Here is a 16099-nt window from a genome sequence, read left to right as displayed (position 1 = left end):
TCTGCTGTAGAGGCGATTCAGGCTATCGAAACACATTAGTATTTACCCGGTTATATGCAAAGGGAAGTTAAAAGTACGCGGGCCTCATTCTATAGTACTGCGAGCAGTGCTCGAAGTACAGTTGGTTCTCATAGGACGCAACGAATTTCTTGCTGGATAGTTAGCTTAAAAAGTCGTTAGAAGGTAGATTCATATTAAGGAAGGTGAACTGACCAGTTCTAATCTGTTTTTTTGGGAACTCATATTGAGGGGGGCTTTGATCATTCGGTTTTGGTTAGATTTAATTTGAGATGTTGGGTGTTTCTGTTGTCAAAAGCCTTGGAGATTGGCAGGACGCGTGGAGATTTATATATTAGTAGGTGGGTAACCATCGGTTAACGCTAACACACCTCGAAAATAATCTGTAGCCACTATACATGTATACGCTATGTTCTATAACGTCAGAGGCGTTGTATAGCATAAAAGTAATGCAGATATTACCCCGTCGGTTTGACGATTGAAATTACATCCGCGTATAAAATGGAGCTCATGAGGGAAGATCGGCATCTTGGTGATAGCCACGTCACGATTAGTGGGTCAGACTATTCAGCTGAGATTCACTGAGGAGTTAATAAGATTTCAAAAGCCATACAGTGGAGCCAATTTAAGACAGACCACTCTATTGTGGTTTAGATATATTCAGTGAACGAGGGCCGAGCTCTACTGTATTAGAACAGCCCACGGGAAGTGAAAGCCAATAAGTATGTGCGCGAGGGAAATCTCTGCAGATGTATCACGTCATGATCCTCACCTGGAAACGAGAGTTCCTCGCCAAGCTTAATAGAGTCCATACTCAGCATACGCATAAGGGTTACGGTGCTTCGGGAGAAAGACGAGCTTCAGATTCCCATCCCCTCACTATCAGGTGATCACGTCTAGAAGTCAAATATTGTCTGCCCGCCTAGAAGGCGGTGTAATTAAAAGCACAAGATGGAACGCGACGGCATTAGCGATTTGGGTTATGATGATTTGCTCACCATATCGCAAAAAGATCTCTATCAGAAGGCTAATTTGAATGCGGAGAGTCTATTCGCAATGGCTTGACTTTGGAGCAAAAATGGTGCAACAATTATTGATTCGGGGATTGAGCAAATATATAACAAACTATTTTACAGAGTACGGACTCTACGGCTTCTAGAGGGCAAAAGGAGCGGCAAAGCGTAGCTAAATTGAGTATATTATATAGGCTTTGTCCAATACCAGCTTACTGGCTTAGGTCATGCGCCGAAAGCTGACAGCAAAATACTGCAGGAGCTGTCAGGAGGAATGATAAGCCAGAGCCGTGCATTCCAAAGACCTGCTTGATAATTGCCGAAGAAAAAGTTGGGCATTAATATGGGTCTTGAATTCGAGTGAGCAATTAATCAGATCTTGGTTGGGACCCGGCCAGAAGGAAGAATGTGATACATAGGTGGTTCGCGCAGATCATCCGGCCTTATTTTCAGTCAGTTTTATGTGGATCTCATCGTGCACGCAACGGGAAATTCCACTTGACTCGGCCGAAACTCTGTCACTTGGTATTCATACATAGAATTGGATATATACGTGATGACTGCTGGTCTGGACTCTGAATCAGCAATGTTTGCTGGTCCGTTCCAAGGTTATCTGGTAAAGCAGCCGTTGTGCCAAGGAATCAGGATATCTTGCCCTTTCAAGTTTGAGACCTCACTATTTTGCCTGACTCGAAACTCAGACCCAACTCGGAAAAGGGAGGATTGGAGAGAAACAGTAGGTTTTGACTTGAGTCTAATAGTTTCGGGATAAAAGAGGGTCTACTCGGTTGATAGCAGGGCAGGGCTTAGTGCGGGCAAGTACCGTGCACATACGAACGGCTTATAGACTCAGCTTTGCGTTTTGAGAGGTACGGTGTAAATTTCAAGTGGGCCAGTGAAAATCAGAATAGACTGAATGAGGTGTCGAGGACAATGTGGTTTAAGTGGTCAAACGAAGAGATCATTTCAGGCGGAGAGCAATTCTTTCCCTTGAAACCCTGCGCCATGGTGGCGGTTATTAGCGTCCGGTAGAATTTCGAAGGAGTTTAAACCACTTTGCATTGATAATTGTCGGCCAAAATTGTGGTACTCCGGGCATGCAGGCTACCCCTCTTTGAGATGGCATCTGCAACCAATGGTCTGCGCTAAGCAAGCCCAATATCGTATCAGTCAAGTGCTCAGCTTTTTCTCCGGATATCAAAATAAATAAATAGGCGGTTTACAGTAATCAGGAGCAGTCCCGGCTTCCACGCCTATTGGAAAGGGATTTTGAGGAGGGTGGAACAAGAGGGTTTACCAGATTGTCCAAGCACAGATCTCCTAAAGTTTGCCTTGTTTGCAGCGAAGGTTCTCGAAGCAGCGATATTTATAGAACATGTCAAGAAAAGTGGTCTTTACAGTACTAGCTTACTCGAGTTTTAGCAGCACCCATTTTGCTTACTCATTTGCTACAGTATAGATGGCTACTTCGCCAAGCCATACACCGCTTTTTGAGCACTGGTTAAATAGCGCAGCATCAGCTTGTCCTAGAAATTTACACTCATTCTATGATATCAGACCGACCATTGGTCTATTGTAGAACTAGCGCGTACCGTACCTCTTGGAATCGACAGATTCTCTCTTTGTCTCTGTATGGTAAACGGGGTACGCTCGGCATACCAGCGTCGTAACACGCTAGGAATGACTCCTGAAACCTGATAACGCTTCAACAGCAAGATCCATATAGATACAACAATCAATGCATCTCAATGGGACACCACAATACTAGCACATAACAGTATCTCTCAATCCGACAAAGTTGTTTGACGCACGAGCCAAGGGGCTGCGAGATACGGGTAATCTTGGCAGGAGCATTACAAGTAATTTAAAGAGCCTTCTACAGGTGTGTGTGTGTGTGTGTGTGTGTTTTCATTTACCCTGACCCCTCGCAATGAAAAGCGATATGTAGGCTACCTCAACTATATAGTTATATCCCTTTTAGGTACATGTAGATTGATCCACTTCCTAAAAACGAACTTAGAGCCTCGTCAAGGCCTCTCGTGGCCTAGTTGCCGTTCCCGTTGTTAGGCTGCCCTCGTGGCGCGCGACTGCGAAAGCGCTGTGACGTCTCAGCAAAGTCTAGCACGGCCTGGACCGTCTTGGCTCGCGAGACGGTGTCTGGTTTACCTTTTTTACCTTGTTTTGAGCCTTCTAGTAGACTCGATACGCTATTAAACGCGTTCTCCATTTCTCTTTTTAGCTTCCTTCGCAATTTCACCAGCCTTGGATAGTCCACAAGTATGTGGGTAACTGTTTCTTGCGTGCTGTAATCACAGCGGTCGTCGTCGTTATAGCTAATCTTCTTGCGGTAGGTGGACAGCTAATTGTGGCCCGTGTGTAGCTGCGTTAGTAGGTACGCCCGGCCTCTGGGCAGGCTTCTGTATAGCTTTTTGGTATGTGCCGTCGGTAAATTGTCGTTAATCTTTTGTAGATGACCGCCTTTATTGGATGTTCTCTATTCCTGTTTCTATTGAGTGGCGATTTTGCTATGGATGAACGTCTTTTTCTTTGTGAGTAGTGGGTGGAAGGGGTGAGATTTGTCTGGGGTGGCGGCGTGCTTTGTTATTTGGTCTGTAGTGTCGTTGTTGGGATTGTTATAATGTCCTGGGATCCACTGAAGGCGTAGCGCGATCCCTGCAGTCTGGATCTTGGTGGCAGCTTGGTGGATTGTGTGGACGATCTGTTGTCCTGACTTGTTTCTCACGTTCTTGATTGTTTGTAAGGCTGACTTGTTGTTGTAGAGTATAGTTGTAGTTGTTTGTTGATCTTCTGTTCTTGATTGTTGGTGGGCTATTTTGAACATTGTGCTGACTGTGTGGAAGATGTCTATTAGCTCTGCTATGTGGACTGACTAGCGGTCTATTGGCCTAACCTGGAACTATGCTATCACTGTGGCCCCCAAATGGTTGTTGTGTCTTGAGGTGTCTGAGTAGATGATAATGTCTGATGTTGACTGGATGGTCTTGGCCTGCTCTCTTGCTACTTCTTGGTCTGAGCTGACTTCGATCTCCACGAATGGGTCGACTTGTTATGGTGGTAGTGGCTGTGGGTTGATTGTCTTGAGCTTGTTGAGTCTTTCTAGGTCTATGGTCTTCAGTGCTTCTGCCAGTGGGAAGCGAGTGTATGACCCGATATTGTTTCTACGTTTTTGGGCTCGCAAGAGAGTCTCCTAAATGGGATGTTCTCGTGGTAGCGTATAGAGATTTGTAATGGTATGTTGGGCTTGGTGACGAAGGTGGATGTGGGTGGGAAGGATGTGTGTTTTTATTTCTAGGGTTGTTGTGGCTATTGTTCTGAATGCTGACAAAATACGGACCAACGAGGTTCTTTGCATTGTGTTCAGGTGCTGAAGGTGAGTTTTGTCTTTTAATGGGTCGTGCTATACCGTTGATGTATAATTAACTATTGGTGTGACGTATGATTGGTAGAGCTGTTGTATCTGTTCTGGGTGTAAATGTTGTAACCTTTCTAGAGTAATTGTGACTTTGGTTGCGTGTTTGATTGCTTGTTGTACGTGCTCCTTCTATTGTATCTTTTGGTTGAAACTCACGCCTAATAACTTGGCTGTGGGAGAGGGCGAGACTGTCGTTTCGTTCATGACTATTTGACGTTGTAAGTGTTTGGATTTCTTCTTGGTTAGGTGTATAAGCTTGGTCTTTTGAGCTGTGAAGCAGGACTAGTTTTGCGTGTCTATGTCTCGATGTGGGGGATGTCTTTAGATTGTATTTTGGCTAAATTCTCTTCTGTTGAGTGGCTTACTCTCTAGTGGAAATAGTCGTTGATAAATGTCGAGGTGTTACTGTGTAGAGTGATGGGTTGGTTTATTAAGTTGGTGTTGAAGAATGTAAAGATAATAGGGGATAGAGGAGACTTTTGTGCTAGTCTCGTGTTTTTCAAGGGTGCTATCTTGGTGTGGTAGTTATTAAATCCTATGCTAGTGTATCGATCGCTTATGAAGCTTGTTATCTATTTTTTGGCTATGGCTGGGATTCTTTTGGCTTGCAAGTAGGTATTGAGGCTGGCTTGTTGGACTTCGTTGAAGGTTCTTTTTAGGTTAAATGAGACGAGAATTACTACTTTGTGCTTGTACCATGCCTGGTCGACTGCGTTTGACAGTATTAGTAGGGTCTGTTTGGTGGTTCTTTCTGGACGTCTATTATATTGAGTATCTGGTAGTAACCTATGTTTTTTTGCGAGGTATGAGGGTCTTCGGGCTATTACGGCTTCGAGAAGCTTTCCTAGCGTGTTAAGGAGTGAGATCGGACGGTAGGTCTCAGGGACCGAGTAATCTGGCTTCCTGGGTTTTCTTAGTACCACGATTTTGGCGTTCCGCTATTGTTTTGGGTGGTACCCTAGACTTAGTGATGTGTTAAATATCCTGGTAATATGGTCTTTTAGGTGTTCCTATAATTGCTTTTATACGAGTATTGGTAGATTGTTTGCTCTTGGTGTGGTGGTCCCTTTTGTAGTTTTGAGTGATCGTTTAATCTCTACTTTGGTGAGAGGCTGTCACGGGAGCTCTAATGGTGTCGATGTTGTTGGATTGGCCTTGGGTGTATCTATTTTAGGGAAGAAAGAATGTAAGAAAGTTTGCGCCTTGTCTTTGTTCTCGGTAAGCTTCTGGTCGTTAACCTGCAGTGCTGGGACGCACCTCTAGGTCTCTTGTGGTTTTATGTAGGTGGCTGTTTTCCAGAGTTTTCTGTCTTCGGCTTTGTTTAGAAATTGTCTTCAATGTGATGCTTTGGCTTTTTTAATAGTCCGAGTCTACGTTCGTCGGCTTTGTTGTATTTTTTGGAAGGTAGCGGTGGAATTGGGATGGTCTCGCCCGAGCATTCTGCAGTTCTCTTGCTATCTTTGACGTAGTTGGTTAATATTGGTTTGTTGAACTTTGAAGTCTGGCGTGAACCACTGTTTGGAGTATGGCGTTGGGCGTTTGTCCGGTGTTAACTTATTTACTGTTGCTGTTGTTACTTTCGTTAGGGTTTGGATAGCCTCGTCTAGTGCTGGTCGAGTTTTAATTTCTTTCCTTAGGCCGACTCGCTGTACCACCTCCTCGCCAATTTTGTTCCAGTTCGCACGTTCGTAGGATTTTCTTATCTGTGTGGCTTGCTTGTTGTGGGCGTGGAGATTCCATTCGGAATACGTGGCGCGGTGGTCGGATCCGTAGTTTTCGTGGTAGAGATGACACTTGATTAGTAGCTCTGGCCGGTCCGTCACCGTTTGGTTAATGGTGGAATTCCTTCCTGGGTCGCCTAGCGACTAGTAGGTTGCTGTTCCTTGAGGTAGGCAGCTGTGAAGACCGTTCGCTTGGAAGAAAGTGATTAGGTCACTAGCGTCTTCGATGAACTGTGGTTGAATGTGGTTGCCGCCTTATATTGGGTGATGGCGGTTGAAGTCTCTGCTGAGAACGATGTTCGTGGGTCGCTGATTGTTTCGTAGGGTGGTTGTGATTGTGTTTTGAATCGCTGTGAGGGTCGATTTTGCTAAAGCTTCGTCGGCTGTACATAGAGGGACAGAGGGGATATAAACGGAGAAGAAAAGGATTTGGGAATTAGATGTCCAGATCTTGATAGTAGTGATATCTGGATGGTCGTATAGGATTTGTTGGTGTGACGAAGTAGAGATCCTCTGATTTATATAGATCAGGTTGTGGAATCGGACTGCATCAGTGTTGGTTGTCGGATAGTAGAGGCGTTAAGAGCTGTGGTTGACGTGGGTGCGGTAGGTAGTGATGGACGGTTCCTGGATAAGGAGTATATCTAGGTTTTGACTTTGGCGATTATTGATAAGGGCCTCTATCCTTGGTCCTGATTTCATTATGTTCAGCTGTAGCATGCGTAGGCTCGTCTCTAATATTGGGGGTGGTTGGAAGTTGCGGGGGTAGGGCACTGTTGGTTATCGGTTGGGTGTTCGCCCCTGCAGTCGAGGTATCGGGGTCTCACTCCTGGGGGACATCGCTGTCTCTTGTGTTGACCCGCGCACTGCCCACACCGTGGTGTTTCTTTGCACGACCACGCCAGGTGTCCGAATCGCTGGCATCGAAAGCATCTCTTTTTCTTAATCTCGCGGCGTTCCACGCTGCCGATGTATCTCTGGCCCACTAGAAGACCTTTGTTGAGGATGCGTTCAGCTCCCTTCGTCGAGTTGAACTATATTCTAAGCGATGCGAATTTCCCTAGTATTTTGTCCTTCCTCTTGAGCCACGCCACTTCCTGGATCTGGAACCCATGTCCTATCAGGTCATTTTCTTCTATGATCTTTCCGATGGCCTGGGCATTTTTGTTATCGAGGTCGAAAATTTCTGTCGGCGTCCGGTGTACGACGATGTCGAATCGTGGCTTGACTAGCTTCGAGTTGTTTTCTAACTCGTTCAACTATTCGGTGTTGTTGCGGGCTAGCTCGGCCGACTTGGTGTCCTTGAATTGAATCACGTAGCCTGTCTTAGTAGTGACGATGCCGGCGACCTGGGCATCCTGGGTTGGTGGAGCATTTATTAGTGCGGTGCGGATATGGGTGTTGGTGGAATCTGTGGGGAGGTATCGGCCGAACGTGTTATCGTCACTATTATTGTTGTCTCGTGGGTCAACCAGCGAGCGCTGGGTGTAGATGCGGACGCAGTTCTCGTCTTTTTCGGGTCGTTGGTGCGCCGGTTGGGTCGTAGTGCTGTTGTCACCGGCGGCCACCGTAGCCCATGACTTGTTCGGCGGTGTAGGTGGGGGAGTTTCGACTTGTGTCCGCAGCGCTCGAACCTCCTCGAGAAGTTTCTCATTCTGAGCTAAGAGAACGTTTTGGTCGTGTTTCACCTCTTGAAGCTCGTCTTTAGTGGCTTGGATGAGTGTGGTTTGGTGGTGGATGATGTCTTTGAGGCTGTCGATGAGCTGGCGGACCTCCTTGGTGGTCACTCTTCCGGTCTGTTCGCCAGTGCCAGCGAACTCGGGATTCGACCGCGGTGCGGATGTAAATTCATCACCATGACGAAGCTGTCTTCTCTTGCGGGGAACAATCGACGGCTGAAAATCAGTCGACGAAAATAGGTTGGTTATTTCATGGGTGTTTGTGGGTACGGCTTCGGGTACCCCCACGGGTGGGTCCGCCATCGATTTTGGGGTTAGCTCCTGTTCGGCACACAACCACAATAGATTTATATCAAAGATAATATCAACCACAACGTCGCCCTGCTATTACAGTCGATGCCGGATCTATTGCCACCGTGCCAATTGTACAGACGCCGCATCGCTACAGTATGGATGGATGGATGATTTCATTTACCCTGACCTCTCGCTTTCGGCGATATACAGGATACAGCAACTATATATATCCTTGGATGTACATGTGTGGTGTCCCACTTCCTAAAAACGAACTTAGAGCCTCGTCAAGGCCTGTCGTGGCCCAGGTGCCGTTTGTGACGTTAGGCTGCCTTCATGGCGCGGCTGTGGTAGATATGCGAATGAGACGAACAGCAAATGTCCGCTTTTGGTTGCATCTCTGCTAGAAACCGCGAAAACGCGGGCAGGGCTGAGACAAGGAACCTAGATAGCGACTGTGTTGCAGATGCGGAATTGTTAAGATTTTGTTTCGTTGAGCGTTGACTTGTCTTATTCTCAAGCTGGGATGGTGGTGGTTTATTGTGGAAACGGCGGTGAAGATCTTCAATCGTGAGTATAGGTTCGGTAGGAAGGATGGGTTTTTGTGTTGAAGAAGCTGATTGCGGTGTGTTTGTGATAGATTGCTGAAGGACAGAAGCATAGGTTGTTTGCTTGGTTGGGGGCGAATAAGTGATGGACGGTATCGATTGAGGAGGCTGGGGAGAGTAGGTTGGTGGAGGTGTTTGTAGCTCTGAGTCGATTGTGGCGGATGGCGGTTGAGCACAGGAGTGGACGATAGTGTTCGAAGATTTTTCTATAGCAGTGGGTATTGTTGGGGTTGAATGGGTGGGTGTCTGTGTGCTAGCGTTTGCGGTAGTTTTCTTGAAAGGTGCGTTATTCGAAGAAAGATGGTGGCGAGTAGTTGACTGTTTAGGCGGCGAGGGTGTGTTGGTTGAGAGGGTAAGTGTGCCGGCAGTTTCGGGGTGTTGTTTCAAGTCGCTGTAGATAATCTGCCATAAGCAGTCTACTGAATGTGGTAGCTGTGCCTCTTGGAAAGGTACCCCTTGGAAGCTGTCTAGGCGTTTGAAATGTTGACAAGCAAAGCAGCAGGCCAGCCCAACGGAATATCCAGAAGGTTGGTAGTGAAAGCCATTTTGGGCCAGTTGAAGCGGGGTGACGCCATTGAGCAATTGTCCTTGGAATGACAGAGTTCTGGCAGTGATGGTGGAGAAGGCGGTTGAGACTAGGAATTTCTCCTGGACGGTGCGTTGTGGGGTAGGTCGATCGGGTGGAGTGGCGGGGTTCGCGGGTTCAGAGGTGGCGGCGAGTACGCCGAGGGTTTTTGCCCACCCTGGGGTTTGGAAGTTGAGGATTCATCCCGTCTCCTCCTCTTGACGGGTCTCTTCGGTCGCTTTTCGGAGGCATACCGCCTGATACAGTAGGGGCGAATACGCATCGCTACAGTACTTCCCGAAACTGGTGTCACCACCTACTCTCTTCGATTGTTTCTCGAACCCTAATGCCAAGGTCCACTATACTGTATTCGGAATAGCCCCGGAGTATCAATCTTCCTGCTAGATTACGTATACGTTACCTTACGCCAAGTGATACATGTACCTCGTGTCTCATTACAGTATGGAGTAGTTGGAATGCAAACAAGTCAAATATCAGGAGCTGAAGTTGGGCCTAGGGAATCTGGCAATCTGGCAAGATGTCAATTCTCTCTGCCACCACTCCTGCCCGTACCCAAGTGACGGTCTTGGAGCCTACTCTGTACATATCAGGTAGTACAAACAGTGACTTACAATACCTTGCTTACTTGCAGATTATACTCATGACCCTGCTCATCGCCATATTTAGCCTGTCAGCCATAAATTTTTCTTACCTTCCACTTCCTGACTCCATTCTGGTCCAAGCTAACATGGAATGATGTTACTAGGCTCTTTAGTGGGATATTTGGCCTCAGAGGGATGACCTACACTCCTTTTGATGATGATTATGATACTAACCAACCTGATCTACGAGGCCGGACTCCCTTGTATGTCCCAACCCCCGGTTACTACTTGGACCGTGAATCCATACCATCTGTCTGCCCTTCACCCAGCCCTGAGGAAATTTTCAATGAACGTCTATCCCCCTTGCATCAACCACAGTCCGACGAAGCGGGGTTTCTGCCAGTGATTGATCAGGAAGATGGAGGAACGTGGGATGGACAATCTGTAAACTGTATACGCTACCAGATTGAGTGGAGGGTTACTCTGAATAACCGGGTTGTGACAAAGGATACGGAACAAAACTTGGCTCTCTCACCTAGTTCTTACTGGGAAAATATCAACGAGAAAGCCGGAAGTCTTTTACGTCGGAAAATCGCCCGTGACCGACGCGTGAGACTAGACGATATTACTATTGTCGTATCTGTAAAGGACCTTTCCCAACGAGATCTTACCAAGCGTTTTGAGAGCACTGATATTGATTGGATAACTGTGGAATAGCAGCTGCTGGTGTGGGACCACTTGTACCGTCTTGGCAAGAAGCTTTTGCTCTAGATATCTATTAACTATATTGATGATAGTTGGGCTCTTTTATCTGGATGTGATAAAAGAGGAAAGTCATTGAACACTAAAAGGAGGCTAGCGGACCGGGACGCTCGGATTGACGCTGAGTAATCATCTGGCTAATACCCTGTATGGCGGGATGTGTATCGTGTCATGCGATGTCCTGGACTCTTATGTTGTTACGAAGGGCAATACTGCTGGCAAGACCTGGAAGGAAAAAAACACTACAGACTAAAAACACACCATATGAAGGCCCTTATTAAATATATGGAGCAAGGGGGAGACCTCGAGACCCATGACGACATCCCTGACAACGTTCGCGAGCAGCTTTATGCCGAGGAAAAGCAGCGACTTGAAAAAAAGAAGAAAACCTCGAACCATTCTTCGATCGGCTTAATGTGTCCTCCAATCAATATCAATAATTTCCTTCCAGCCCGATCATCTCAACAATCCGTGCCTTCTCCTTTTGCTAATGAAGCTTCGCCCGCCAAGTCTGCCTATGTTGAACCAATCATCGTTCATGGACTCCTTGATGTAGCAGTGGGGGAATATACCGAATGGCAGCAGTCACGGGCGAGCAATGAGGCTTTCAGGGACAATATCGCCAAAGCACGCGATGTGGCTCTCAAAAACTGCCTCGACCTCATGCAGGTCCATAAGGATCAAGACCCAGATTTCTTCGTCAAGCCTGGTGTGAAATTAGGTGCCGCCCGGCGGTTCGTAGAAGACATCGGCTATTGGGTAAATCGATGCGGAGAAAGCACTCGCCAAGAAACGATAATAACCTAGTTTATACAAGATGCAGTGAATAGAGAAGAGCCTACACCGGCATACTAATTTTTAGCTATCAATTGAGTTGAAACCACAAATACACTATAATATTATCCGTTGACCAGTTCGATCATAATCGACAACTTCATAGGTGTTCTAAATAACGTTCCCGAAACAGTTGTTTGCAGGGTTATCATCGTCATCGGAATGGCCGGAAATGCAAGTGGTCAATAGTGCATGGAGCGAGGTGAGAGGCCTCACAGGTTAACTCCACTACTGTGCGTCGTCATTTAAGACTCGGTCCTTTTTGTTGCTAATGGGTCTTGTCTGCGATTATTGCATTCCAGCGTGCTGGTCGGGTAGTGGGCGTGGAGCTGACACACATGGCAATGTAGGTGAGTCATATTGCCGGAATATCAGATGACCAGAGCGGGAATGATCTCGACTAACTCGATACAGGAATTTGGCGACTTGCTAAATGAGTCTTGGATTATGTCGCCGCAGACGAGATGCTAAGATCGGCGCCCAGGCGAATATGCCGATCATTAAGCTAACCACTGGAAATTATACATCAACAGATCGACACGAGGCCAGCAGATCGTCAATCCCAGTTCATGCGGCTGGGGGCGGATACCTTTGATGCCACTGTGCATGCCTCCGAGTGTGCGGCGCTGCTCGCCCAAAATCCCCAATTTGAACGTGCGAACTATTACAGTATTTCCGGAAATCGGTGTCACCCCCCACACTCTTCTATTGTTCCCGAACCTTAAACGCCAAGATACGCTAGACTTTATTAAGTAATAAATATAAATAGCAATTTTCCGGTTTTTTACAAATACAGTGACTTACAGAGTTAAGTTACATACAGTAGAATTCGAAAACAGTTTACCCCTCGGACACTCACGCTTTGTTTCTCGGCCCGTACCCGAAACGACGCTAGTCCATATAGGGTTACATACAAAATTTACCCTGTCTAGCAGTATTGTCGTTTTTAACGTACTGGGATGTAATGTCTCCTGAATCATGGTAAGTTACCGTACTATCCCATGGAAAGTTCTAGAGGGGATCTGGCAAACTGGCTTGATCCGCGCCCACTGCATTTCTTCCTCTCTCCGTAATCTTCATCTTCATCGGCGTCTGCATCTTACTGTACATTACGAAAGCTGTACTCCAGTCTACTGCTGTAGAAGTCTAATCCGGTAGGCTAATATGGTTCTTGTTTGTGCTCCTCATAGCTCTTGTATCCTTCGTCGCTTTCCTTCGTTATTGGGCGTCTGCCACAGATGGGATCGCTCACCTATGCTGACAGCCCACCAGGGCCTTGATCATCTGTAGATATGAACGACACCTCGTACCAAGATGGTTACAGGTCTCAATCCCAGGACCTTGAACCATCGGAAAATGATTCGCAATATGCTCCTACACCAGGAAACTTTCGGAGCCCTTATGCTACCCAGTCCGAGTGTAGTTCCTCCCCTTCGATCTCGCTCGAAGAATAGCCCAACGTCGCAGGTCGACTTCAACCGAACAATGTACCTCTGCTCCAGGAATCTGAATGGGATGCGGACAAGATCTACGACGAGGATTCGCCCAGCTGTATCCACTACTTCATAGAATGGCGTGTCACCCTCAACAACAAGGCCGTGGTTAAGGATACGGAAGAGGACCTGGTGTTGGCCCCGAGTGCCTACTGGCGGCTGTTTTGGAAAAAAAGCTACAAAACTGTCCTTGGAGAGAAGGTCAACCGCAACAAGAGAGTGAGGATCGATGACACAGCGATTGTCGTGGCAGTCAATGATCGTTCCCAACGTGATTTGACCAAGCGCTTCAATAAGACTGAAATTGTCTGGGCTCCTATCGAAAAACAGTTGCGAATGTGGTCGGGTCATTTCTGTCGTGGAAAGAGACTCACGTTGAGGATCTGTTTTAACTACGTAGAGGATTGCACTTTTCCATCCGCTGGACGAAAAGGTGACAAGAGAGGTAAATCTTCCGTGACAAAAAGAATGATTGATGATCGGGACGCCCAGCTTGACGCCGAAGAAAGCGCATGCGGCCAACAATCAATTTGGCGCCGTGTATACGGCTTGATGAAATGCGGTTCGGCTGCATGCCACTTGGGTCCCTATTGTTGGCTAGATCCAATGGGGAAAAGCCATTACCGACTCCGCACACAAACTCTTAGGCGATTGGTTACCTACGTCGAAAAGGGTGGTACTCTGGAGACGCATAAAGACGTTCCGGATGAGATCCGGGATGAGCTCTATATGGAGGAACAGCAGAGGCTCGAGAAGGAAAAACGCAAAGACGGTAATGTTTTTGGAGATAGAGGACCTTATCAACCTATCAACATCAATGTTCACCCATCCAGCCCTACTGGTTTGGCCCCGACGACCCCGGCCGATGCCACAGCAGAGCTGAGAGCTATGAGTCCATTGAACATCCCTGGGTTCAAAGATGTAGCTGTCAAAGAGTACGGTGAGTGGCTCGCATCAAATGTATCCGACGATACCCTCAAGGAAGGATTCCAACAAGCGTGTGATATAACACTTTCAGATGGCTTCGAACTTGAGCACATCTTCAAGGATCAAACCCCTAGTTTCTTCGTTGACAAGGGAATCAAGCCCGGAATTGCCCGGAGTTTCGTAGAAAATATCCGTGACTGGGTCGAGAACGTGAAGAGGGTGATGCCGATCGTTGAGGTGATATAAAACGATTTTTTGTGTTGCTAGCAGCCCTCCAGCGTTTTGAATAATAATATACACAGAGATATACATGTACAGGATGGATTGAAACCAGTTTCACCACTTCAATCTCGTGTAATCATTTTGAGACCTTGGGAAACACGCTAATCAATTACCGACTTTGATTTTAATCTTGAACCGTACTGCAAGAAGATTTCACGCCTTTTTACCTGAGGATATTACTAGTAATGGCTGAGAAAGGCCGGAAATCCATAGGTCCGCCCAAGTACGCTTAGCCGAAGACTTCCCTCTATTCCTATTTTCCTACTTTCAATCTCTTAGCAGCAATATACATTAGAGTGCTCCACGGCCGATACAGCCGTGACGAGCTACCCTTTTCAACAACCTATTTCGCATCCTTATGAGTCGCTTATTTGGCGATCTCAATAACGACTTTGCCGACTTGTTGTCCACCCTCGAGCTTTTTATACGCCTCACGGAATTCTGCGAATGGATAGACCTGATCGATAATAGGTCTGACTTGGTGCCTTTCCATGGCCTGAAGCATAGCTTCGAAATCGATCCGCGAACCAACAGTAGATCCGGTTACTGTGAGGGATCGAACGAGGACATCGATTGGCGGAAGGCCACCGCCGAAACCGCTTGCAAATCCAATCAAGATGATGGCTCCAGTGATCTTGGTCGATGCTGCAGACTTCACGATAGTCTTCTCTCCGGCAATATCGAGCACCTTGTCAACACCCTTTCCACCGGTCAGAGTAAGGATCTCCTGATCCCAATCAGGGGTGGTGCTATAATTCACAACGGCATCGGCCCCAAGCTCCTTGAGCTTAGCAGCCTTCCCATACGAGGAGGTGATTGCAAGGACACGAGCGCCGAAGATTTTCGCGAATTGCAACGCAAAGAGTGAAACACCCCCTGTGCCTTGGACCAACACGGTGTGGCCCGGCTGAAGGGGTTCAACTTTGTTGAGGGCTGTCCAGGCGGTAACAGCTGCGCAAGGAAGGGAGGCAGCTTCGACGTAGGACATATAGTCTGGAATGCGGACAAGTGCGTCTTCGTTGAAAATCACGTATTCAGCTAACAGCCCATCGACAGTGAAGCCGACGCTGCTTGACCGATATTCCGGAGTATATGGGCCAGCAATCCAGTTTGCAGCACAACCGACAGCGACGCGGTCGCCCTTGGTGATCCGTGCAACATCTTTTCCGACAGCAATAGCCTCTCCAGCACCATCGGACACAGGAATTCCGTTTTCCTTGGTCGGCGCACGATATTCGCCCCTCAAAAGGGCCGTGTCGCGGTAGTTGAGCGAAGCAGCGTAGACCTTAATCAGGACATCGCGGGGACCTGGAGTTAGGAGAGGTTCATTACGAAGTTCGGCGGTAACTTTGTCGCCGGCATTGACGATGCGAACAACTTTCATTTGTGTCATGTTCAGGCTATCAGGTTGGCTTCAATTGAACAAAAAATACTTTGAGAAATTGAGAATATTTTCATGGATAGCATATGGAGGGGAGTTACGGAGCTATATAGTTTTGGATCTGAAAGGTGCAATAATGGTTAAAACAGTGACGTAAATGTAACCTATATTTCGAGTGAATTAGTGATGGATTACGATAGCACTGTCGCAGTCGCGGACCTTCTCATGATTCATAAACAATTTCTCCCCGGCTCCCACCGGTACGGAGATATCTCATTGGCTCTTGAATCGTCGATCCGCTTCCATCGGTATCCCATCGGTATCCCACAGTCGGAGGTTCAGCGAAAGAATATACCATGGCCATATCTCGGGATCTTTTTCCCCCATTCCTTCAATCTCCGATGAATTTTGTACGACATAGATTCTGGTGCCTCAATAATCAACGATTAGGCCTGCGTGCCGAAAATGTCCTCTGGAACTGTCTTGTCGT

At 47.1% G+C, this 16099-nt stretch overlaps 2 protein-coding genes across 2 annotated transcripts; both read right to left on the bottom strand.

The window, feature by feature from the left end:
• Window positions 1-8478: 8478 nt before the first annotated feature.
• On the bottom strand, window positions 8479-9611 carry N7506_008218 (uncharacterized protein; the record flags this gene model as incomplete). The annotated part of the gene is made up of 2 exons (XM_056957511.1): window positions 8479-9506; window positions 9593-9611. 2 exons carry the CDS (start codon window positions 9609-9611, stop codon window positions 8479-8481), a joined length of 1047 nt encoding a protein of 348 aa, XP_056806901.1.
• Window positions 9612-14595: 4984 nt separating this feature from the next.
• On the bottom strand, window positions 14596-15621 carry N7506_008217 (zinc-dependent alcohol dehydrogenase family protein; the record flags this gene model as incomplete). Its single annotated transcript, XM_056957510.1, has 1 exon — window positions 14596-15621. One exon carries the CDS (start codon window positions 15619-15621, stop codon window positions 14596-14598), a length of 1026 nt encoding a protein of 341 aa, XP_056806900.1.
• Window positions 15622-16099: the final 478 nt, after the last annotated feature.

The sequence above is a fragment of the Penicillium brevicompactum genome (assembly GCF_028827555.1).
Source record: "Penicillium brevicompactum strain IBT 35665 chromosome Unknown utg000006l_segment0_segment0, whole genome shotgun sequence".
NCBI classification, from domain to species: Eukaryota; Fungi; Ascomycota; class Eurotiomycetes; order Eurotiales; family Aspergillaceae; genus Penicillium; species Penicillium brevicompactum.
Note: the sequence above shows the minus strand (reverse complement) of the source record. Positions and strands in the feature narration are given on the sequence as shown.